General features: G+C 42.8%; 1 protein-coding gene across 1 annotated transcript in view; it reads left to right on the top strand.

Annotated features, from left to right (window-relative positions):
- The window catches only part of adgrb2 (adhesion G protein-coupled receptor B2), a 153,694-nt gene that overhangs the window by 49,299 nt on the left and 78,024 nt on the right, over positions 1–26,371 (top strand). Inside the window, exons 4-11 of the mRNA XM_053446761.1 lie at positions 10,501–10,665; positions 11,052–11,216; positions 14,402–14,503; positions 17,133–17,239; positions 18,479–18,673; positions 19,043–19,111; positions 19,689–19,797; positions 20,024–20,170. Of these exons, the coding sequence (XP_053302736.1) occupies positions 10,501–10,665; positions 11,052–11,216; positions 14,402–14,503; positions 17,133–17,239; positions 18,479–18,673; positions 19,043–19,111; positions 19,689–19,797; positions 20,024–20,170 (1,059 nt within the window). The remainder of the gene's footprint in view (positions 1–10,500; positions 10,666–11,051; positions 11,217–14,401; positions 14,504–17,132; positions 17,240–18,478; positions 18,674–19,042; positions 19,112–19,688; positions 19,798–20,023; positions 20,171–26,371) is intronic.

Raw genomic sequence — 26,371 nt, 5'->3', positions numbered from 1 at the left:
TGTGTTATGGTAATGCAGTTGTTGCCAACACAGGCCATATATTTGCTATAATTGCCATGTGCAGCTGAGTTTATGACTTCAAATATCACCTGATGGCCAATATTCGCTCGGTCACCAATCAAGGGTGTGCTTCTCCTAATGCCATTATCCGGAGATTTGTTTGTCATGTTTTTCTCCTCATTAATTTGCTTATCTGCGGCTCTCTACCCCCTTTCCCATCTCCGACTGATATATTCTTTTAATGTGTCTCAGTCCCAAAGCTGCCTCGAGCTTGCTTTTATGGGCTAATTGATTGGCTCTGCGCAGTCAGGCTTCAGATAGACTTGTACTTAGTTTGAGAGATGGAGATTCGATTTGGATAAATAAGTAATGTCGTACAGGCAATTCTGTAGTGTTATTGTAAAAAAAAACAAAAACTAAATAACAGAACACTCTGATTGAACTGTATTTTTTCCACTCCGCTTGTTATTTTATTGTAGTGGAATCTGTTTGCCTCCGTCTCTTGAGGAGGTTTTTGCAATTTGGAATGAGTTAACCCCCCCAAGAAATCTGCCTGTACTTTGAGGATGCCGGTTATGTTTTATTATTACCATGATTTATTCAGTTTGATTCAGTGTATTTTGGAGTGTACATTACACTTACTCATTTGGTAGACGTTTATATATATGAAGCAGATTATAACTGAAGTATAACACTGGAGCTGCAGTACAGCAGCAGATAGGGATGTCACGACGCCAGAAATTTAGTAGTCGATACAGATGCTCTGACATTTCCACGCTTCTCACAACCCAATTCAATACCACGGCAAAAAAACAAAAACAAAAACAAAACAATAAATCCCATTTACTTCAACACAGACTCCCTTATAAGATATTTGAACATTCCAAAAACAACAGTGTCTAGGCCCCCCCCCGCCAGCCGTGATGAAGTGATTCTGCTCTTCTCCAAACACCCACACGAAGATCGATCTCCACAATAACCCACTGAACTCACATCCGTGTTCTTGGATAGGCTGGGCATCGCTTCTTATGCAACAGCAAAGTTAAAACACCACGTTGCATCATTATCTATGGAAAAACTCCTGTTTGCAGGAGCATGTGTGTGTGTGTGTGTGTGTGTGTGTGTGTGTGTGTGTGTGTGTGTGTGTGTCTGCTTGTCTCTCGCTCTGTTTAAATATGTGCCGCATGCACTCCAGAGCAAACCAAACAAACACAAAGCAAACCCTATATGCACTGCACTGGTCACAAGAACCTCTGACCAGTGACAGTGTCCATCGTCAATGTGCAGAGCAAGCGCAGGTCAGTGGAGGAGCAAGGAGGGAGGGTAATATGGCACAGTACAAGGACACCGGACATGCAATGTGCTCCGGTATTGTTTGGTACATCCGGCACTAAAGTAGAGACTGTGACGATATTCAAACTTTGGCATCGACTTGGCACCGAAGTGTCGGTTTGGTGACGTCGTGGCTAGTAAATTAGACAAAGTATTGGAGATCTGATAAAGACGTGCACACTAAGTGCACGGTAAGCGCTTGTTTGGTATGGGGTGTTAGGAGAGGAGGCGATCTTGAAGATAAACTAGCACGCTCTTCCTCTGAGTCTGCATTGTGCAACTTTCCTTGGATGAAAACAACGGCTGAGAAAGAGCACACACCCGTATGATTGAGTTCAAGTAGACGGATGCCGACTCAGAAGTCGCTGTGTAGGCATGCAGTAGTGACCTGGATTTGATTCATGCCGTCATGAGAAGCCACTAGCCAGTGGAGGTCGATGAGCAGCGGAGTGATGTGACCTTCTTAGCTGATTGAAGACTAGATGAGCTGCTGGGTTTCAGTGTCCATAAAGGGAGTCCCACCAGGGGGGGCTTTGCAGTAGTTGAAGCAATAGACAACCACGGCCCGGACCAAGAGCTGGAGTCAAGTAATGGTTGGTTTTTATGATGTTGTATTGTGCAAAGAGACTAAAAGACAAACACATGTTCATGCTACCTTGCTTGGGTTGATAGATAAAGAGGTCATTTTGATGCTGTCTTGGGGAGATTGATAGACTGAAGGTCTTGGAGAGGCTTAGTGGAAGGTATGGAGTGACAGAATGGGTTTGGTGTCATCTTTTTGTTCTGTTCCTCTCTGCTCCAGCTCATTCCATCGGCCAATAACTGCATTAACACACCACCTTTCTCAGCCACTGCTTCACACCCACAACCCTCCACCATAACCCAAAATCACCACTGCAAAGCACATTGATCCAATAGATTCATCAATTTGACTTTATCTAATTGGGATTGGTCATTTTTGGCTACAGTATGACTTACACATTTGTAAATGATTAGCCACCCTAAAGATATTAAAAGTCCAGGATTGGGTTGCACCAACAATTAAGTACCATACTCCACTCTTAATTCTCTACTGGATAACCTGTCAAATGTGGGTCTGCACCATTAAACCTTAAGAAATGCTTTATACATATTTTTAAAGTGTAACACAGTTTTCTAACTTAACAGTTTAAGGCTCCAAACAATTGTTTAAGCTTCAATTATTTTTTACATATAAGTACTTTGTTATAGTTTTTTCTACATACATGGAAAGTTACAGTTTAAGAGTTAGCAGTTTTCAAGCAATTCAGAATGAGAAGAAGATATCAGAGTTTGCTGGTAATCTATTTTTGATCATTTAAGTCTAATGTTATTAGCAGTTGTAAATATTTTGTGAAAACTAATCTCCCCGTCTAAATGAACCGAAATGCAAATCTCCACTTAAAAGCCACTTTTGTGATGGTGTAATGTGATGTTAATGAGCAGAGCTGGTGCAACCGGCTGCAGCTCAGTAAGACCCACAAATGTGCTCACTTGAAAAAAGCATTTCATAAATAAAAGAAAAAACCAGAAGAGACACAAAATTGTTCATCATCTTGATACAGCCCTGATTTTGTTCTGCCTTTCTTGCAGCGTTCAGCCACTTTGTGCTTCATCTTGAAGACGTATTGATCCCATGTTTTGCTGATATCTCAGTATTTACCAGCTCTCCACATCACCATACTTTTCTCCCTCTCTCTGCCTTCTCTTCCAACTCCTCTGAGCCGTCCTTTACAGAGTAGACTTAATTATTTATCGCCCATGATTTATTTAGCTTTGCTCAACATAACCCCAGCAATCTCCATCCCGCTGTTTCTAGCCTTCTTTCCTACCCTCCCTCTGTCCGTCCTTCCCTTCATATCTTGCTTTCTATCCCTCTTCCACCATCCTTCCAAATCGTCTCTTCCTTCCCTCCATTTCTTTCAACGTAGCTTCATCTCCTCTGTTCTCCCGCTGAACCGTTCAAAATAACCTCCTCTTTTTCTCAGACTTTGTTTGTCATTCCACGTTCTTCCAAACTTTATGAAATCTTTAGCTTTTTCTACAAAATGTACTCACAATTTCCATTTTATTGTCTTGGTCATGTTTTAGTTCTGTGCCTCCACATCGGTGATTAACCAATTTTGTTATTTCTACATCTTTTCCATCTTTGGAGTCACTTCAACCTTCCTGTTGCAGTCTTTTACCTTTATCCCTCGTTTCAGACAACTCCACACTAGTATCGTTGTGTGAATGTGGGGATACAATTGTGTATCCTGTCGTACGAGGCCTAAACCTAACCCTTGTCATATAGCAGAAACATGGGTAAAGGAGACATGTTGCTGACAGAACTAAAGTTCCACCCTCAGACACACATTCATTATCTGCAAAGTTTTCTTTTTCCTCCAACTCCACAGCTCATTTGTGCTATTCTGATTTATCTGAACTTCATGTGCTGCTAAAATGGGATTTGATGTGCAATAAAAGAGGAAAGAAAGGGTAAGGGAGAGGCGGAGGGAAAGAGAGGAAACATTCTCTCGTGCTTTAATTAGTGTTTGAAGTCAATGGAGTGCTCGGATCCTTTGGTTCGCTGTGTATTGTGACCGAAAGCTCTAATCATTTCAGAAACAAACTCACCACATTAATTTCCTTGTCATGACTTGAGCTGCATGACTTCAAATGCAAGAGTGTCCATTCCTAACCTCCATTTTCTTCCATGTATGAACTCAGCGCAGCCTCATTCTCTGTATCGCTTTTTCCTTCTGTAACTGGAATGATTTGTGGAGGTCAGGGGGGCAACTCCTTTATGTTTTATTTTGAAGGAATGTGCTTATACTCATTTAATCTCTCATGTTTCTCTCATCCTCTAACCCTCGTGCCTGCAACGGGATGCCCCGCCCCCTTCCCACCCGACCTACCTGTCTCCCTCCCTCATTCCTCATCCCCATGTTGTGTGTGTGTTTGTGTGTACGTGTGTATGTGCGTCGTGTTTGTGGGCTTCTGCAGTGCATGGGCTGTGGGACGAGTGGTCGTCATGGAGTCTGTGCTCTGTCACCTGTGGGCGGGGCTCCAGGACACGAACCAGGAAGTGTGTGAAAGGAGGCGAGGCCGTGGCTTGCGGTCGGCCCGACATTCAGACCAAACTCTGCAACATTGCTGTGTGTCCTGGTTAGTACCATCCCCATTTACATGATTCACCCACCTGCTTTCTCTGTCTCTGCCTGTTCGAGCATGACTCTGTCTTCTTTTGGATTCATCCAACTCACAGAAATTCAAAGTTATTGTGGCATCTCTTCAATTTTTTTAAGCATGTGCAATTGTATTAGTGTTATTCCAAGGCTGCAAAGCCACCATTGTGGGCAATGACTTATAATCTGTCCAAGCATTAGTGATGCACTCGGTTCAGCTAATTCGATTACTGTATTGTCTGATGTTATCACCCGTTTTGTGTTGTTGTTATTTACTTGTAGCTAAATTAGCAGTGTGGTTCATGGGACTGTAATGCCAGTTGATTGGTGGATCGGTCAGTTTGCCCCCCGCTCTGGTCCGGATTTCAATATTTCATTAACCTAACAGGCACTCAGCAGAGTGCTTTACTCTGCCCAGAGGGCCGTGAATTATTTGCCAAGGAAATTGGTCAAATTTAAAAAAAATCTTGCAAAGTCAAAGGAAGTGAAAACTATTTGCCCGGCTCCATCCCTTTACCCAGGTCTGTGCCAAAATTTAATACAAATAAATGAAATTAGTTCTATATTGGCCCAGACACCAAGTAAAGGTTTAAATCTGTGCAATACTTCAGTTTATTAGCAAACACCTGAAAACTAATATCATTACTATCAGCCTTAAATGTATGTTGGGCTTAGTCCTAATTAGCTTATGTTTTCCTGCTAACATGCTAAACAAATGCAGCCAATCTGTTAGATATTACCCTGCTGATGTATCTATCTCCCAAAGTACAACCTCAGCCTTTAGCATGGCTGGTTTGCATTTGACTGAACCAGAACAAAAGGAGCACATATTACAAATAACAACTAATAAGGCTTCATTTGTGTTAATCTAATTTGATGACAAAAGGTAACGAACTTTGACAGTTGCATGGGAAAATGTTGAGCTCTTCTATCATCCATCCCATTCTGCTGTCATGGTATGAGTGCAGCATAGGCCCCATCTCTCCTGTCTGCTGTGATTCATGCCCACATTTCAATCTCACTGAATCCTCCTGTTGGGTCATTGCTGTGCCTATTGGTTGGACTTCTAGGCTTCCTCCATTGGCTAGGGTTCAGATTGCTGAGGAGTCCCACAGTGCATTTCTTTGGCTATTGTCTCTGAGATTACCTATTAGGCAGAAACCTTGTCAAGCGCATCCCCATCTAATATGGTGTCGAGGGGGAGTCAGGAATTTATTTCAATCTGCTTTAGCCTGTCCATTGAAACTACTTTATCAGGCTGCCATCGGAGTGGAATAGGGCCGACCAGTGATTGATGAGAAGTCTCAGTGGATCAGACTGCAGGGCTGCTCTGACCACCCATTTCTGTAGCTAATCACAGAGCTATTTTATAGATAGAGACTTTTTTATAGTTTCCTGAAATGTAAATACCATTGCATTTTAAAAGTCCTATTTGTACGTTTTCTGTGCCATGGTTTCAAGCCTGGATTTGGTGTTGGTGACGGTGGCTTCATCGATCACTGCATTTACAATTCAGAGGTTTTTACATGTCTTCTTCATCTTCTCCAGCCCAAACTGTACGTTAGATGGTTATAATGTAGCAAAGTAGTATGGAAATGGAAGCAAACAAATAAAAATGCTGCTGCTTTCTATTGTTGGAGTAAGCACTTTAGTAAATGTATTAACTATTCTGCTAGATTGGTGAATAAACAGCTTCTAATGCTAACATGGCTATGTAGCAGTTCAAAAAATGTGCACGTTGCCCCTTTAAGACTTAAAAGTGTACTTTCGGCATATGCATTGATTGTGTGCAATCTAATTCTAGTATTTCAAGTGTCCCTTTAGAAAACCACTTAGTTGGAGAGCACTGACATTAGGAAGGAATATTCATTTCACTGATTTAATTTGTTGGGTGCTCTCTCTGTTGGCAGAATATAAATTATTTCTGCATAAAGTTGGAATAATGGCATTAATGGACACAGATGTTAAAACACAAGACAGTTTATAACAACATTGGAGGCTGCAATAGCCTTTTTCTTCCTGAATTGATTTCCGTCTGTGAGTGTGTGGGCTAGTCCGTAATCACTCACTGCCCCAGAAATTATCACAGGCTAAGTGCTTTTTATATATTATTTCTAAGGCAAAAAAAAAATCATATTCCCAGTGACTGTGGATTCTCACTGCCTTCTGCCTGTCTATCCTCTCCTAACCCCTTCAACCGACTATTTGTTTATTGAGTTATTGCTTTTTTTAACCATTCAAAGCAAGGGCTTTGTAAGGTTAATATTTAAATAAAACTAAACTTCCCCCATTGCCAGAGAGGTTAAAAAAAAATGTTTCGCCGTGGTGTTTTGGGAATATGATGGAAAGAGAAGGTTTGGGATGAAGGGTAGACGCTCTTCCTTCAAGGGCCTATGTACAGTATGTGTGTTTTCATACGGCTCATGCATTTGTGTATGGGTGTGTGAATCTGTCACAACAGACTCAGCGAGCTTTTGGGAGTTCAAAAGCACTGGTTCTTTGAAATGATGAATACCAGCACAGGCCTTTTGCCAGAAACGTCCATGCATAGAGAATAGCGCTTTGTTGGATCTCGTCTCTGTGTCCTGGCGTGTCTTCCTTGTAGAATGGATTTCATTGCAAATACTCTCTAGACTGTATACGCCATAAAACATGCTCCAAACAATCAGCACAATACACCAGGGAGGACTCACATTTAATTCTACGTTAATTTCATGCCTTTCCTATCAATGCCCTCTCTCCTCTGTCGACACATGCTAAGCTAACACATTAAACGAATGAATGCACGTGTGGGCAGAGCTTCAACAGTAATAAGACAGCTGTGGGATCCAATAAAGACGGTCAACAGGCTAAGAGAAAAACCAGTATAAAATGTCATATATGAATAATTCATTTGATCGTATCAGACCTTCTGAGCTTCTGAGCGGCAAGAACCTCGAAAAGGCTTCCGTGTGTAGGCAGAGAGCCATCTGGAAATTGCCTTTCCAGTTTCCTGACACCTACACTTTCCGTCTCACAATGTAAATAGTCAGTTCATAGCCAAGTATATGCGAGGATGAATGGTGACATCTTAATTACAGAGAGCCACCGGAGAGCTGTCACGCTTTGCTCCTGACTCGTTCTGATCAATGGTCCTCTCCTCCTCCTGGAAACTTTCTGGAAATAGTTTATACCGTGCGATTGACGCAATATTGTTCTCGCTCCAGGATTGAAAGCACTTTTAGTGTCATTTTGGGATTACAGGTTTTGCTGTGAATGCCGTTTCATTTGTGCGCCAACATAACTTATGTATTTATGACATTTTCTTTTTCAGATGATAGAAGGATAAGCAGTCGGAAGAAGGTTTATGTCTCTTTTGCTGGTCTTTCAAATACATTTTCTTAGACTAAATACTTTAATGACAGGATTAGGACCTGAGAAATGTAACATTCACAGCTGTCATCTCCGACATGGTGTTAGCCTGAGACATAGCTGGAACACTGTAAGATTGCACCCAGCGTGATTGGCCACATTACCAAGGGAAGTTGGCACTGACTTCCCCCTGGGAGAAGCAGACAAATAGATTTAAAACACCATGCATCACTTCCTCGGCTGCTTCAAGCCCTTTTGTGTGTAATGTGCACCTCAGTATATCATTCTGAGAACAGTTCTCACTTTGAATTCCCTTTTCTTGTTAAAATAGAGACATGCTACTGTACTGTCCTGCAGCACATATACTATAGCTAGATCTGTAGCATCAATTATTGAACTGCAGACGTTTAGGACAGCTGCATTTTCAGTGAAGGTTTTATCAGCCTTGACCAAACTTGAACAGCTCCACATATGTGAAACTCATTTTTGCTACATATTCTTGTCGTTATAATCGGGATTTAAAGCTACAGTAAGAAGCAGTACACAGTATTCTGACAACAGTGTATCTGATGTATTATGTAAAATGTGTTATTGGTATTTGTGATCAAAGTACTAGATATCTTTGTTGTGTCTTTTGGGGGGTTTAAAGCAAACAAAAAACAAAAACAAGAAAGCTCTGATCTACCTCCTTTACGCTACCTGCCCAAAAATAAACATCCTGGTCATTCTATTAGCTTTTCTAAGGGGAAAATATTGTACTTGACTTTTTGCATTTAAAGCATCAAACTGGCTATTTAAGTAGATTTCAGATGTCATCAAATGATCATAGCATTGTTGTAGTTATTGTTGTAAAATATGACAAATAAGCAAACACAATTGAAACACGAGCTGACATCCATCAGCTGGATGTCTTTCAGCGTAAGTGACAGCGCCGCCAATGGAACAAGGCATTGAATTGCTACTCATTTTGAAATGATTACCTCCAGGAGGAAAGCTAAACATGTGTTTGTGTGACAGGAGAAGGGAAAGTGCAACGCATTTATCTGAGAATAGCCATCAACCATTCAGCGCAGGTAATTGATGTGTACACCGAAAAAAACACGGCTGATGTGACGGTGTTATAATACAAACTATTGCCTTGTCAAGTTTACGGCTACGACAGGTGGTGTTTTAAATATTATCCCCTTGAGACCTTCAGCTGGAGCACTCATACAGGTCGGTCAGCAGGAAATGAGATGCATTACCAAGCCTTTGCTGTCCAGGATACGAGTGCACTTTTATAAGCAGAGTAGGATTTTGGTAATTAATATGAAAATAAAAAGATGAATAAAGTCTCCACTTCCTTAAATTATCCAGAAATGAAGACTTGATGTGAGCGCTGCCATCCTGTGCATTTTGAGCCATACTGGACCAATATCGAGTCACCCTCACCTGTCAATCATGACATTTCACTTGTTATTTTGTAGCATGAAATAATCATGTGAAACCAAATTTACCAGAAAAATGATCACCTGAACATACGTCAATGTGATAAGAACTAGCCATACAAATTCCTTTGACGTAACCTTTTTAATTTGGTCCATGTCCCATCCACTAACATGGAGGAGACAGGATTTATGACCTATACTGCAACTAGCCACCAGTTGGCAGCTAAGTTGCTTTAGCTTCACTGTAGGGGAACAGTCAGTCATCCATCGTCATTAATAGTCCAATGGTCAAAACTAACACTTTCATAGAGTCACTTAATACTGCAATATTCTGAAATATACAATACATGGGTTACAGATATCTTTGAATCCAAAATCTGTATCAGGAACTCAGTATTCACCAACATTTTATATATCACAGATCTTCCCCAGAATTTCCATTATTACCTTTGGTTCTTTTTTCAATAGCACAGAATCTCATAACTGTCCAAACCCTCACTTACTTGGAGGTTAACAAGATATTAAAAATAGTTGACGAAACACACTATCAATGATTAATCTGGCTGTTTTTGTCTGGTCGAATCTGGGTTTTTTATTTATTTGACAATCTCTGCAGCAACACTCCCTTATTGAAGGAGACAGTGTGCTCTTTGATTACACCGGTGCATGTTATCAGGCTTACGTTTGGCTGTTTGGTATTCATGCCTCGTCTGACAGGCCGTACAACATTGTATCTTTTTTTTTTCTTCATCTAATTCTGCATAAATACCAGTCAAAAATTGAAATGTGGGTTATTTGTAATACCACTCTGAATGGAAATCCTACTGATTGTACTCTGTGTGAACTCTTTAAAACAAAGCATGAAAGGAATTGTAATCAGCTGTTTCACAATAGATTGAAATGTTTAAACCTGTCCACGGACCCATAAAGTGTGTTATGTTTGTTTGTTGCTATTTATGGAAAAGCAAATAGCCCCCGCAGTTAATTTGATCTGCATCTTAACTCGTTTTGTTCTCTCGAAGCCGCCTCACTTTCTCCGCCGTGTCTCTTTTCTTTCCTCAGGACCCCCACCTCCTCCTTCCCTTTCCACAAAAGTCTGGATCAATCTATTCTGATTTCCCACCGCGTCTCTCACAATCGTCCTCACTCTGACCTCATCCTTTCTGTCTCTCTTTATCTACCTCCCCCTCTCTCCCTGTGTCCAGTGGAGGGCCAGTGGCTGGAGTGGGCGCCGTGGTCCAAGTGCAGCTTGACGTGCAACACGGGAACCCAGGAGCGGCAGAGACGCTGCAGCTCTTCCGTGCACGGCTGGGCTGAATGTAAGGGCCCCCATCAGGAGAGCAGGGACTGCGTCAACCCTTCATGTGGTGGTAAGGCTTACAAATGAATGCTTAGTATTCCCACTCACATGCTCTCAAATGCCATTATATAAACACAGAACATGCATTATCTAAAGGAATCTGCATGGGCTTTTGTGATTTGCCCTTTGCGTTCTCGCAATTTGTGGGTTGGGGCCCAATTTGGCTTGCGAGTCTGCGACATCCGGGGCCCCGCAGGACAGGAGAACTAGTATGTTTTAATGAACCTGGGAACCAGAGGGGGATCGCACTGCCTTCATTTGGTTTCTGCTATGAAAAATAGACAAGGTTTAGCAGCAGCTGCCTCAGACTTGCAAGATAAATTCCTGTTTCCCCTCAACTCTTCAAGCCGCTGCTGTCGCAACCCACTCTTCCTTCCCTGCCTTTTTGTCTCCTAGGTGGAGGTAACTGGGGCAGCTGGAACCACTGGAGTCTCTGCAGCAAGACATGTGACTCGGGTTGGCAGCGTCGTTTCAGGATGTGCGAGGGCGCCGGTGCACAGGCCTACCCCTGTGACGGCTCAGGAGAGGAGGTTCGCTCCTGCAACGAGAAGAAGTGCCCTGGTCAGTGACTTCAGTGTGTGGAGAGTGTGAGCTGAGCAAATGAGGGAGAACATCAGTTTAAATACTTATGTACATATTAATCAAGCTTATTCTGTGGAAACTATTCATCTTAGACGTTACCTGTGTGGCTGATTTGCTCTGAGTGGAAATTGCAACATTTAAAAGTCCGGACCATGATCCAAGCTACATCTCTTTTATATATTTGTTTGCGTACAATCTGGTTAGTTTTAGATTCACAGAGCAATTAAGGGAGCTCACTAAAGACCTCTGAGATACATATGTCCTTTACCTGTCATTGATTGGGTTGTAGACCAGCGTGCGTCTGAAGTTGGCGTGTTGTCAATTTGGTGGGTAGTTGTAGTCTTTCCACTTGAATGGAAATTATTTTAGAATAATACATTTAATAGTTTTATTATGAAAATGAATAATATAATTTCCGATCCATTTACAATATCATTATGGTATCACCAACTTCAGGTGCAGTACTAAACATTTGTTCCAATGTCCTGGTCATTCAAACGTTATCTCGTAAAGTTATCCTGCCAACTCCATTTCTGGAAAGACAAGTTCGGCTTCTTCATCTTTTTCTTCTTCTAATTTCAACTTCCTGCATCTGTCGTCTGAAAATCAACTATCCAATGAACTGGTTTCACACTGCAAACGAACACAGGGTTTGGCTTGACGCGGAACGAGACTATATTTAGGTCAGGTAGTCCAGTCTGTGGTCCGAGGAACCTTTCACACCTTTTTCTTTTGGTTCGGACTAAACTGAAAAGTCTGGACCAAACAAGGTAGGTGGGAATGTGCCCTCTGCCTACCTCTCATAGTGAGTGTCTGACAGGGAAATGAGGTGTCTGTGTGTACCTTTGTGTGTTTGTGTGTGTGTGCACAGCATGTCAATTCACTGAGTCGATTCACACCACAACTAAAGGCTTTGACCATATTTTTAGAACAACACTCCTTCCGATCTTTGACTGCCTCTTGTCTGTGTTCCTCTCAATTCACATACCCATCCATCTTTGCCTTCTCATTGATTTTTCATGTCTTTTCCATTTGGTGCTTTCCTTGTTTGTTGATTTTTTTTTACCTACAAACACTGCAACAAACAAACAGTCTTTCATCGAGCGTTATCGTGCTGCTAACTCTTACTCTAGGAACGTACAGAGAAGAAAGATTTTCACAGCAATTGTGGCCAATGCAAAAGTCCAGGCAGCTCGCTAGAACTTAATTAAGTAGTAATGGAGTCTTAAGTGACTCATTAAAACTTGTTAGGCAGAATTATCCGCTGATGACATTTCCAGATGTGATGAGTTCTCAAACCCTGTGATTACACTCAACAACCATGGGTACCTCAAAGCAGCCGACAGAGGATCTGAAAATTAAGCTGATTGATGCCTACAAAGTACAGGAGACTTCGAAAGGTCAAGACAATATCTGAAAGACCAAGACAACTTCTAGATAAGACAGAATGTCTGCTGGGTGGAAAGACAGCATATGATGCGTGTTCCATATTTCGGAAGTGGAAGAGTTGTTCTTTGGCCACAATCACCAAATGTGTGTTAGGAGACAAAAAGAAACCCCATTTGATGAAAACACCATTTACGCCAACTGTTTAGACAGGAGGCTTGTACAGAGGCTTGAGTTGTCCCGCAGCCATCGCATGTTCAATTCCGACCTGGCCCGTTGTTGTAAGTCTTAGCCACTTTCGCTCCACCTTTCATGCTCTGTCCTATCAAATAAAGGCCTTATGCCCATAAAATATATGGACAGTTTTATATGTATGTATGTAAGTAGGGTAATGTTCTGATTTGTGGTTGCGAGCCAGCAGTAGCACATGAAATTACACCGATATTGGATTTTTTATGCATGAAAAACCTGAATGCAAAAAGAAGCTAGTTTTCGAGAACTTTTTCCGATAGCACTGCTACATCGATGCTTTAAAAAAAGATCAAGTGCCTAAACCGTGACTGATAATGACCCTTCTATTAAATGTTATCCCCAGAATAATGGTCGGAGATAGGAGCAGCTTAGTCACTGGTTAGGCAAGTTGAAATTTAAGAAATCAAACCAATTATTGACAGATTGACACTCAAAATGGTTTTCATTAGCTGCACACCCTCGATGCTGGAATCCCTCTGCGTGAAATACGGTCACACGTTGGACCGTCTAGCTTTAAGCATTTTGTTGTCACGTCAACTCGAGTTTGAGGTAGCTCCTAGCGGATTTTAGGCAAATGTAACATGCTGCCAGGGCCTTGAAGAGAGTGCAATGATATTAATGTTGCCTGTAAGCAAGGCAACTATTTGGGTACATAGCTCAGGCACCAACAAAAAATTCCGCAAATATGCCTAGTCTATACCGGACATGTAAGAAACGGATTTTGCACCGGATTTCATTACCCAACCCGAACCACGAAAGGAATACATTTTGTTATGTGTTTCTAGTTGAGATGTTCAATACCCACAGTGAGTGTCAGCCACTGCAGGATTCAGTGTTCCTTAATAAGCATCTATGTTGACTGAAGCTGAGTGTGTTGTGTGTGTGTGCGCATGGGAATATGAACAAGCCTGAACCCCACATTCGCCTCTGACAGGCTACCAATGATAAATGTTTGAGTGCAGCCTCCGCCGTGACCCCTTGTTTTGAGAGGCTCTCAAGTATCTCTTACACAAGACGAGGATCTTGTCTGTTGCCTTTGCAGGGGAACATCATATCGTGTTTTTCCCTCTCTTTGTGTGTGTCTCTGTGCTCTCTGTCCCACTTCATCTCGCTGCAGCGCCTCTGCCAACACTCGTCTGCCCCCTCGGAATATCTTCACAGCGCTGCCCCTCGTTTTTATTTATTTTTTTCATCAGGGTTACGAGAGAGAGGGAGGAGGGGGGGGGGGAAACAGATGAATAAAGAGAGGGGGTAAGATGAGCAGCGAGTGAGATACTGTACCGAGGCAGTGACACTGACAGAGAGCACTGAGCAATGTACAAGGGAATAAGATTGGGAGTTGCTGCAGGAGAACATTGATTTGAATCTTGCTTTTTTGTGCTTTTCTGTCTCCCTATTCATTCTGTTGCTTCGCTGTGGGAGTGTGAGTTTGTGTGTGTGTGTGTGTGTCTGATGAATTTTTCCGTGAGCCTGCTACACTATGCTTCACTTCACTATTCCTATGTGTTTCTCACCTACGTCTACAGCTCCTCATGAGATATGTAAAGATGAGCACCTCCTCTCGATGTCCTGGAAGAGAGCCTCAGCTGGAGAAACCGTCTACAACAAGTGTCCTACTAATGCCACTGGTCAGTCACTTGACACGCCTCAAGCTCATATTGCTGCCGGCATGTTTTATTTATTGCAAATTGGGTGTGCGTGCGTTTGTGAATGATGCATGTCGGGGAACTCAGTGACTCACACTGCAGCCGAGGCTCCAACCAGTCATGAGCTGGCAGTAGAACATGTGCCCTGCAGGCCTAGAGTATAAGAGGTTTGTTTGCCCAGTGAATGTATGTCTATAATGAATGTATCATCACCACAGGACCTGGATAACAGCCACACAGCACTCATCACTGTGGAATTATTTAGGTATTTCTGTACATGCCAAATTCAGCTTTAGGAGTTTACATACAGCAGTACCACATGAGACCTCATGATTGTTTAAGCCTTCTTAGAAGAACACTTATTGTTTGAGGGGTCAATGGCGGAGGAGTAACAGTATGTTATCATCATGTTAGTCATTGCTGAGTTGTCCAGGTTTAAAGTTTATTGTAATCCTCAACATTTGCATGGAATGCTCTCCTTAGGCGTCAGAAACAGGCAATATATACATTTAAAAAAACATGTTACAAAAACATATTTACTCCATTATAAAAAGAACTGTGTTACTTAAAGGGAAATTCTGAAATTCTTCAAACTGTGCTCAATATTTATAAATATGTCCGTGAAAATGGTACTTACATTTTTTGGGGGACTCGGCCCAGTAGCACAGCAGCAGCATCATGGTGGCAGTGACTACAGTGTATTCTTATGGGGCAGCAGTGACAGTCCATTAAATGTAAATCGTTACACTGGGTCTTTGCTAATAGTCTGGCACCAGTACACAGGTCTCACTCTCAAGGCTCCGGGGACTCGGGTTGTTTGCATGAGGGCCGAGGCAGAAACGTGAGAGAGCGATTCCGAGAGAGGAGTTTAGATTTCACTGAGAGAAAACTATAATCGCTGCATCTTTTTTCCTGGATGTGGACAATGTTGATGAAGCGTTTGACTCGATGGACAAAGAGCTCCTTCATACTGAAGAGCTGAGAAGAGAGCGTGGCAACAGGGGAAAAAGAGGGACCGCCCGCTGCTGCACGGTGGCCAGTGAGACTTCTGGTTGAGCCACGTCTGTGTAATGTTGCCGGACACTTAGCAAAGTCCCAGAATAATAATTTAATGGCGAAACAAAACACTTAATTGGACGCTTCATGGACTGTCACAGTTCCCCCTTAAGATTAAATTGTAGACTCTGTGTCGTGGCTGCCGGCCGAGGTGATCTAGTGGATTTATTTACACATCTACATTTCTAGACATAGGGCCCTGGATCACCAGCACGTTAAAAATTATATGTTAATAAATCTTAAGGCCAAGGACCCCCATTGGCTTGAGGGGCCTGAGCATGTGCCCACTTTGCTCAAGGAGTGATCTGTCAGTGATGTGGCATGCAGCATATGGAGGTAGAGAAAATAATGAAGCTACAGAACCTCATACTTAATCACCAAATTAAAAATCCAAGAAAAAAAAACCTTAATGTTCCACTTCAAATGTTTCTCTGTGAAAACAACATCACTCGTCAAAGTAGCACAGACAACACTGGTAAATAAATAATAAGGATTATCCTGAATTACTCTTCTGCATCTGTCAAAATTCAAAGGCTGGAAGTAATGTACAGTGAAATACAGTATTCCTATTTTATAGCTTTGATATACCGAGGCAGTCATAATAAAATATCCAATTGATGCATAACCCTGCGTCTCCCCTTAATTAGTCCGGCAGAAATGTTTGAATGCTGTCAAACCATATTGCTGTGTTACTTCAGAGTTTCTCCACCAGCCGGCCGCCAGAGCTTTTCTTTTAACTTCCAAAAGCAGAAACAAGAAGAAAACTCAAATATTTTTTAGACACTGTTACATAATTTAAGCCGAGAGCATAGGTGCTTCAGACGGACTGTAAAATAAACGTGTGTTTCTTCATCTCTCAAGCTATGGCATTGGCTATGACATCAAAGCACGTCTGTCTGAATCAGGCGGAGCCCGCCAGTAAAGAGCAGTAAGTCTGAGCCCAGCCGATGTACCAAATTTAAGTAACAGATTAACTTAGCACTTTATTTATTTCAATCTATTAGTCTTCATAAAACGGAAGAGCTAGAGTTTTGCTTGTGCATATTATTCTGGCTGGGGGGAAGTTCTTGTTCGATTAAAGCACAGTACTCTGGCAATTGTTTGGCACCAGGATCCAACATACAGGTATCGGCTCCTCAACAATGTAGAACTGTAAATAATTTGGTTATTGTAACAATCCAATATAAAGAAAACTACCTTTTGTTTGAATTTTCAACCTCCTTTTTTATATCGATTGCCAAACAGCCCTGGATCTACTTAAATTCATTGAGCCCGTTACATCCTGTGTTTTAACCCTGACTGTATGATGAATAGAAAGTTTGTTTCAGTTTCCAAACGAGGTTATTACGTGTTTTCAGGCATTAGAATAAGTCTACTGAGTATCTCTATCCATCCTGATGCATGTTTCTGTACCATGTAGACTCTACTGAAGCACAGCATGTCAGCCTCCGGTATAGACATCAGCCGTACTGTTGATAATGAGTGACTGGGAAGATTTCTTTTTCCCGAATTTGCTGAATCTCATGTTCTTCTGTTTGTGTCTCCTTTCTTCTAGGATCTGCTAGTCGTCGTTGCATGCTGGACATTACTGGAGTTGCTTTCTGGGGTCCTCCGAGCTTCGCCAGATGCGTCTCACTTGAATTTAGATATTTACATTTAACTGTGAGTTACCTTTTAAACGAATCCCTTCTCCCAAACTAAGAAGCAGCCTCTGCAATGATACTTTCACACCGTCAGCAAGAGGAAATTAAGAGGGCATATCGCCACTAAGGCCCACCGCCCCCCTCATGGCACCACATTTAAATTGACTGTAGATCTTGATTTGTATTTAGATCTGCAACAAATTACCCTCACTCATAAATATCCGTCCTGGTTGTCATCAAAACCCATGAACTCTTAAACAAATTCCTGATTCACACCAAACTTGAATGAGTTCTTTCCTCCACCACACTGCATACTTCAAAATTTTGTTGTAATTTGTCTGGTAGTTTTTGTGTAATCCTCCAAACTAACACGCAGACAAAGTCATGACCTCCTTGGTGGAGCTAAAATGGAGTTGCCTTTTACCTTGGCATCATTATAGCCACTTAGGTGAAGTTGGTTCTCTACTTCACCTTCGTCAAACTTGTCAGTCTCCTCCTGTTTCGCACAAGTAATTTTCCCACTCAACTGCCCCATTTCCAGTCCTCGAGTGCCTCTGTTCAACTTTCAAATTGTACCCCAGATATTGGAGTCTCTTTCCTCAAAGCTTGCCTGGTATCTCTGATGAGCTTTCCAGGAGCTTTGTCGCTCACACTTATCAATTAATGAACACGGCTAATGAATGTGTTCATCAGTCAGACTGTTTTCCTGCGCTGTGAACTTCCACCTTTTCCATCTCCTCAATGATGGCGGAAGGAGATGGGGGTCAGGGATTGTGCACGGCGGAGCAGGCCGCTCTGTTAGCTTTCTGTGGCAAGCTTTCATTAGCTCCAGGAGTCAATAATTAATTGTCTGTGATTGCTGTTATCTTCTGTTCTTCCAGGCTGTCTCTCTACTTCATTCTCCCCCTTTTCTGCACATCAAATACACGCACACACGCACACACACTCTCACACACACACACACACACTCACACACACACACACACACACACACACACACACTCTTACACACACGCTTACACACACTTACATCTTTCTGTCTGTGTCTCTTTCTCTGAAGGTATGAACACCACATTTAGTCTCAGAGTAATGCTAGGCCTGTTTGTGCTGTACATATATAATTCCTTCTTTCTTGAAACACTCCCCTCAGCTCACATCCAAAACATTTCTGTGATCACTGCCATTTCTGCCATTGGTACTGACAACGCCTGTTAGACCTCATCTGACCCCCCCCCCCCCTCTCTGTGTATGGTTGCAGTTACGAGAGCATCTTGCGAAGGGTCAGAGGACCCTGGCCGGGGAGGGCATGTCTCAGATCGTAAGGACTCTCCTGGAGCTCTTTCAGAGGAGGAGCTACTACAGTGGCGACCTTCTCTTTTCCACGGAGATCCTGCGAAATGTGACGGACACCTTCAAAAGAGCAACCTACATCCCAGCTCCCGACGACGTGCAGGTAGGCTGAGCCACCGGCTCCACTCTCGGAAGTCAGAAAACCCACACGGACAATGCAGTCGCGGTCACAGCCTCACACACAGATATACCTCTAAATTGATTAAATGTTAAAACTCTACTTTCTACAGTCGAGTGTGCATAACAATGAGTTACGGCCGCACAGTGCCTGTGGCCTGAGAGGGGGTTTTAGTCTCCTGTTTTACTATACGATACAATTCACAGACATTTTATATTTAACAATATGCCTGTGTATCTAATAGAGGAAGAGTACTGAAGTATGAGTGGTCGGTGGGTTCAAGGGACATTGCCTAACACTGTTGTGTGATTCTTGAGTTCCCCGGCATTAACAACTACTGCATTTTGTGTCTAGAAATTCTTCCAGATAGTCAGTCACATGTTGGACATGGAAAATCTGGAGAAATGGGAGGACGCTCACCAGGTAAAGTTGTGTGTATGTGTGTGTATGTGTGTGTGTGTGTGTGTGTGTGTGTGTGTTTGTGTGTCTCCATGTACACTTCTTTACTGTAACCGGTGGCTGCCTATAACTCTACCAGGTGTCCTAAATATGTGTGTGTGTGTGTGTGTGTGTGTGTGTGTGTGTGTGTGTGTGTGTGTGTGTGTGTGAGTGTTTGTGTGATTAAGTGTTGCCTGTGCATACACACCCTACATTAACTTTTAATTATTACAGTCATAAAAACACACCTGTTTACTAAACACACAAAAATATGTATCTTTGCACATTTGTGTGTTTTTGTGTGCGACCCAGCTTGATGCCCTTGAGTTGAGGTGTGTTTACATGCCATCTGGACCCAATAAACAAGCAAACCCAGTATGATATTCCATCCCACATGGTCACAGTTTACCACCCTGGAACGCAATCATTGGTCTAGATAATGAAACGAATAAAAATGTTTCGGTCGGTGAGAGATGTCTCACAGAAAGTCCGCCACGGCTTGAGGCTATATTGTCGTCACAATCGATGCTGAGCTGTGTGTTTTACCTCTCTACGTCCGCAGGTCGCTCCCGGTGCCGCTTTGCTGATGAGGACAGTCGAGGATTTCATTCACCTCATTGGCGAAGCCCAGAAGCCTTTTCAGAGTTTTCTGGTGGTTACAAACAACCTCAGTAAGTGTCAAGTAGTATACAATGCAACTGCTCAGGCCTAAGAATGTCCTCATTTCATTTATGAATTTAGACACAACAAAACTTCCCCTCAATCGAGATACACAGCGTAGCTTTCATATTTTTTGGCACGACGCATTTATCAAATCCTTATCCGCTGTTTTTCGTGTCAGTCCCAACTTTATGGCTGCGGTGAGTTTCGGGTGATTTATATCTCTTGTTTGTCCAGTGATAACCATCCAACGAGAGCCGGTGTCAGCAGTTTCCAGTGATATCAACTTCCCCATGAGGGGCCGGAGGGGGATGAAGGACTGGGCCAGAACCGCAGAGGACAAGCTCTTCATCCCTAAAGAGGTCTTCACCATCCCTACAGAAGGTACGAGAACTATAACGAAGAAATCCCCTGACCAGGGTTTACCCAACATCTCTGGTTTAGCTACTAATCTGTATTATTCACTCTGTTTGGGGGTAAGGTTAAAACCACAAACATATGGTCAAAAATATCAAGAAACAATTATCAATCATTTTTAACCACATTCATGGTCCAAGGGTTATCACTGCAAGTGGCTCATAACAGACGGTTTTCTTCAGTAAGTTTAAAAACTGAGCTCATATCCACGATTTGGATCGGTTTCAGTTTTCATACACACAAGCAGCCTCGAGTCTTAAACATATGAGGAAACGCTTTTACTCCCCTCAATGCTCTTTAGCCAAGGTCAGGCGGCTAGAAGAGAAGAGTTCTCCCAGTGTGAATTCACGCACTCAGAGATGTGTCCCATGGAAGCAGATAGAAGCCTTCTCAAGGACATCCAAGGGCAACACTGTGAAGCGTTTGGACTGTAAAGAGGCCCTGGAGGACTTCTCAAGAAAATGCGGGTCTTTCATCTGTGAGGAAGTCTGCTGCCTCCCCTTGAGTGCATCAAGTCCTCATATGATATCGAAAGAGGACTCTCCGCTTTTAGAAAGTTAACGGCTGTTTGTCTTAACTGCTGTGAATCTTTTTCCATGTGGTTTCAAGTAAGTAGAGTGATCATCCAATCGCAACACAAAGGAATAATAGGGGCGACTATAAATAGAAAGACGCTCCCAGGAGACACGGGACCTGACATCGTGGATTGGAATGAAATGGACTTAAAACAGTGGGGGGGAAAGTGGGATATGGTAGAAAAGGGAATTGCCGTGGCAGATGCAGTGCACTGCCAATGAAGGCAAAGGTCACATCTCACAGGAAATTAGACTGGCAGACTTCCTGTCTGGCACCCTGTCCCCTTCCCCAAATTAAAGTTCAGAGAGGCGTCAGGCCGAGAGAGCAGGGCTGTCTCTGACCTCTGACTCGCAGTGATGACGCTGAATCTCTTTGACTGACGCTCAGAACATCCTCTACCGAACCCTCAGGGCACCTCACCTCAGCTCACCTCATATCTGTCCCCACATTATGCAGAATGTAAAATGCTTTACTCCGCCACCCAACCATCCTTTTTGCTTTCATGAAACAGAACCTGCTTATTAAGCTTTCTGGGTATGCTTGTTTAATGCTACTACAATGCAATGTTTTTTTTTCTTTCTCTTTCTTATTCTCCATTGAAAAATGTTCCTTTGTTTTCTTCACTGCTTTTCATGTCTTCTTTCCGCCACCGTTTCTAGTCCCTTGGTGTGCTGGTGCGATAACAGTGACCGGATAAAGCACATTCCCATCCTCTCATATGATACTCAGGACATGCAACTTCCATTTTAGCATATGCCATTTCGTAAATGATTCCATCCAAACTGCGTATAGCCTCCATACAGACTTGAGTCAGGAAATGATTAGTACCCTTTGCCCCTGTGGAAACGCTGCCTCTTCCCGTGTGTTGAGTTCTTCCGTTGATTGCGATCACTTTGTTTGGTTCATTTGCTCCGTAATGAAAGCCCATCTCGGATGGACAGCTTAAACATGCTCATAAAGGCCCGGCGGCACCTTTGTGTGGGTCCGTGCGCACATACGCGCCGTCAATTGATAGGTTCATGAGCCGCTTCACCGGGCAGAGGCTGGGACTGTTCTTCACCGATTTCCCGAGGTGTTGAACTCCCCTCTCTCCCTCCGCTGTCTCTCTCTTCCTCTCACAGCTACACACGCAGACAGTACGCGCCATCTCGCAGCCGCGCACACACACATACATCAAAACATATAGGAACCAAAGATGATTTAATATTTTAACTATACCAGTGTTTGTAAAAGCTAATAGCTATGCACCATTAACTTTGAGGATGCATCAAGTAAGAACAAAAACACAATCATCTCTGAACTTAAGTAAGTGAGAATGACTTTCTTACCTTCACTTTCACTCTTGCTATGTGCATGCTGAAATTATCATGAGCTTAGATGTGTCGGGAGGCAAAGTTGTGAACTTTTTACAAAGCCAGGCGAACCACTTACCCGGCTGCCTGTTTAGATAAGCTCGGCTCCAGCTCTACAGAGACTCCAAAGCTGCTGGCTGGTTGCAGCGTAAGTCATCCACCCTGCCTCCTCCGTGTTAGCAGATGGGATACGGGCAAACTTAAAAGTCTAATTACTAGGGATGCACCGAATAGAGAATTTGTGGCCGAAGCCGAAGCCGAATAATAATCAAACGCTTGGCCGAATACCGAATACCGAATACCGAATGTGGTTGTTAAGTTTTTCATTATTTATTTTTTTTAATTTGCAAAAATAAACTACATAGACATGATTTTCAAAGAAAGTAAATGTTTATTTAACATTTCTGACATGTTGTGCAAAAAAGTGCAAAAGTTGGCACAAGTCTACTAAGTAACAGTAGGCTATAATGTAAACAATAATGTAAAGGCTGAGGTAAATAGCAAGTGTGCTTGTAACATCAAACACTTACAGGTACATAACATATCCCTGACCAGAACAGATTTGTCATCAGAAAGAAACTGACATCTGAGACAAGACAACCCAAATTGCTTTACAGACAAAAACATTAAAACAAAACAACTGTGCCTGTATCAAGCCATAGGTCTACTTAAGGCCAATGTATGCTTCTCCGTTTTGACGGACACGGACAGATAGGACCGCCCTCTCCAACGTGGAACCCCCTCTCCGTGCCTCTCCGAGGCTCCTCGGAGAGCTTTTCGTGCAGCTCTCATTTTTCTAACTACACGTCGAAATGACGGACAGCCCACGGATAGCACTTGGCTGTGATTGGTCCGCTAACGCCAGCATTTTGGAATGGAAACTTCCTGTTCCATTCCCTACATCACAATAAACCAAAATCACAACTACGACTCTATGATTAATGTGACAAGTGTGTTAAGCAAGCGGCGTTGTCCGGCTGACGCGGGCTGGTTAGAGCACTTACAGCATGTGTGTACGGTCACATACGGTTATAACGAACTTTGATAACGGGGCTAGCGGGCTAGCCACCATGCTAACTGCGGTGGGAACAGCGCAAAAACCCGCTGACTTAATCCCACGGCTGTCATGACACTGTTTCTCAAACACCGTCAGGTTAGAAGCAAACACTTGGTAGTAGTTAGTATCGGGTGTCCCTGCTGACTGTGTGTGGAAGCTGGGGGGAGCTAGCTGCCTCCGTGTAGCTTCAAGCTGTTGCAGCTGTTGAATTAGCAACGCAGTTTGGAAACAAGACCGGGGAACCGCTGCGTTAAGACACAATAACAAAAGCATTTTGACCCGCTGGGTGTCACTTTATTCAGCAAAAACTGTCGCGTCATCAACATCCTTTTTCTGTTAGTTGCCATCGTTCACTGTGTGTGAGGAGCCGGGAGGACGTAAATAAACCAGCGTGGACTTATTCTATATACCTCATGAGGTAGGCTTGTCTAAGCTCGACTTTCGTTTCGCCATCTACTGTTCTGGCGGTGAATTGTTTTCACAACAAAAAGGCTCGTAAAACTATAAATCATGGCCTCAGTATGCTTCTCCGAGTCCGTTTCGGAATGACGGACGGACGGATCGGACGGACCCTTTTTGATTTATAGTTCTTCGCGGACATCTTTGTTTACGTTTATCGCGTCACTAGACGCTGTTTGCTTGCGTCATTAAAACGCGCCGCTAATATTCGGCCTTGTTTTTCACTCATTTTACCGGATACCGAATGTGGCCGAATGTGGCCTTTTTTGCAATATTCGGCCGAATATATTCGGTGGCCGAATATTCGGTGCATCCCTACTAATTACACTGCAAATGAATGTAATCAATTTTAGGGGCTTTCTATGTCCATTTGTTTATGTGTCTGATAAGTTGGCTTTAAATTTGTTATTGGGGACTTTGATAATCTGACTCCAGCCCTTGATCACTATACTGTGCAGACCCCAGATCAACAAGATGGCAGAGCTCATATCTGGGATATTTGGGTTTCATCTCTGGGCTTCTATCTTCATGTATATATGGTTAACAAACAGATCTGCAAGTGCTATAAATCCTTTCATCCACTTTCTAAGCGAGCGAATATTTATATTTGTCAAACTTTTCAACAGCCAGAATGTTTTAGCTCAATTTGCGAGAGCAGAATTTAAATTAAACTCGGTATGGAGTGGAGTGTATACACTGGCTTTATGTAAAACTGTATAATAATTTTTAAAAAAGTGGCTGGCATGGTTTAGTATGCTATCTTGTCAGTCTGTGTGATTGGCCAATAGAAAATGCTTTTGTAACAAGACATAACCTTTGGAGGAAGATAAAGAGCAACTCACATGGGACCATTTGGATGGAGCTTTTCGATCTTTGATTAAAACCATGAATTATTGCTTAGCATCAAGTCTGAGCACATCTCGCCCCTGACAGATGGCGTATTAAAGTTCACTGCAGGTGAATTGTTGGTTGCCATTTTGCTGACCACCAATCACTTAGAGGTCCGACAAGGAGAGAGAGTGACGAAAAGTCTGTTCACGGGCAATACTTTTAATCAGTCGCAAGCGTAGGAGTGAGCCCCCCCCCCCCGTACACTGATTAACAGTTTACCCACAATACACTGACATTGTCATTTGAATGCCTTTGTGGACACTCTCCAATTAGGATCCACCTTACTCACACGATCGACTCCTCTGAGTGGCCTCACATGGATTCAGTTTCCTGTTTTATTTTTATTTTGTTTCTCAAAATATGAAGGTAACTTACTGCACTTTTGTTTTCAGGCAAACTTAAGTTTTTGAAGAAAAATATCAACTAACTAATGCCAACTAATTAGGTTTTGTTCTTATTGTGTATCTTTCATAGTTAAACATTTTTAATTCTTAATAATAACAATACTGATGTCACTGCTCACCAGTATTGCGGGAATCAAACCACTTCATTACATAATGTGTTTCTTGCCATCAATCATTTTGTTTGCTTAATGACATTTTTTAGTGAAAGCTTTTCGTGAAGAAATGAGGAAATGATCAGCAGGCCATGTTTTTAACTTGCCTGACCGCTGGTTAGGTCAAAACTTAAAACTTAACTTTGTGTTTTTGCTAAACAAATAAAACTCAATGAATTTAGTGAAAGCAAATACTTTGCTAAGTTTACAAAGCCAAAGCAGTTACCTGCTGTGTATTTGGTTTCTTTCTTTATCTTTGGGTTCTTTTCTAACTTTGTAATTTCCTGCCCCACCTGTGTTTGTGTTTTTGTTTGTTCGGTTCTGCTTTCCAACCGGCTCGGAGTTGATGTTTTTTGTGTTTGTGCATTGTTCCCGCTCACGTTATTTCCTGTGCTTCAGTCTCCCAGAAGCTTTGAACAATCACTGGTGACATTAAAGCGTCCTGACTGCACCTACATGTGTCTTTGTGCATCTGCATTCAGGTCCAGAAATCACTGAACCGTGACACATGGGCTCTTTCATCCCCGACTTTAATCTATTTTTTTTTATATTCTCCTCACATTTGCTTTTTTTTCCTCCCACTGTCAGGATCTTTTCCGTCTCTTTCTCGCCTCGCCTGTTTTGCATAGCTATCTCTCTTCCGACTGATTTTGTATGAGTCACCCGGTACGTCTGATACCATCAACCCCGTCCGCCCGACCTCTCTTTCTCCTCCCCTCCTCCGTCCCCTTCTGCTGACGCTCCTCCGTCGCTTCTCTCGGCCTAAAAGGGCAACGGAGGGAGCGGCGTCCCTCAACATGAACTCTTTCCCTCTTACTTTTCTCCGCCCGCCTCACTCGAGACAAAGTGACATTTACAGAGGGACGGTGCGTCTCCTCGGGAGCCCCTGCTCCTTTTGTCAAAAGAACACCAGAGGGAGCGATGGAAGGCGCGGGGGTTGTAAAGGAGTGTTGAAAAGTTGGTTGGAAAATGCCAACAACGGAGGAGTAGGAGGAGGAGGAGGAGGAGGAGGAGGAGGAGGAGGAAAGGGGATACAAAACTAGGGGGGGAGGGGGAGTAAATGACAGAAGGACGCTGTCTAAAGAGAGCTGCGATGCCTTGACTTGACTTTATTTCTTTCTTAAGTTACTTCCCCCTTTGAGTGATGGGCCGGCTTTTAGAAATGAGGCTTGTGCATTAGGCCTAACTGAGCGATGGGTGAGCTACTCGCTGCTCAGAGGTGAACAAACTAACACAAACACTGTCTCCAGCCACACAAAGGATCTTTCACCTGGATT

The sequence above is a fragment of the Pleuronectes platessa genome, chromosome 18, assembly GCF_947347685.1.
Source record: "Pleuronectes platessa chromosome 18, fPlePla1.1, whole genome shotgun sequence".
NCBI lineage: Eukaryota > Metazoa > Chordata > Actinopteri > Pleuronectiformes > Pleuronectidae > Pleuronectes > Pleuronectes platessa.
This window is presented reverse-complemented; position numbering and strand designations above follow the sequence as displayed.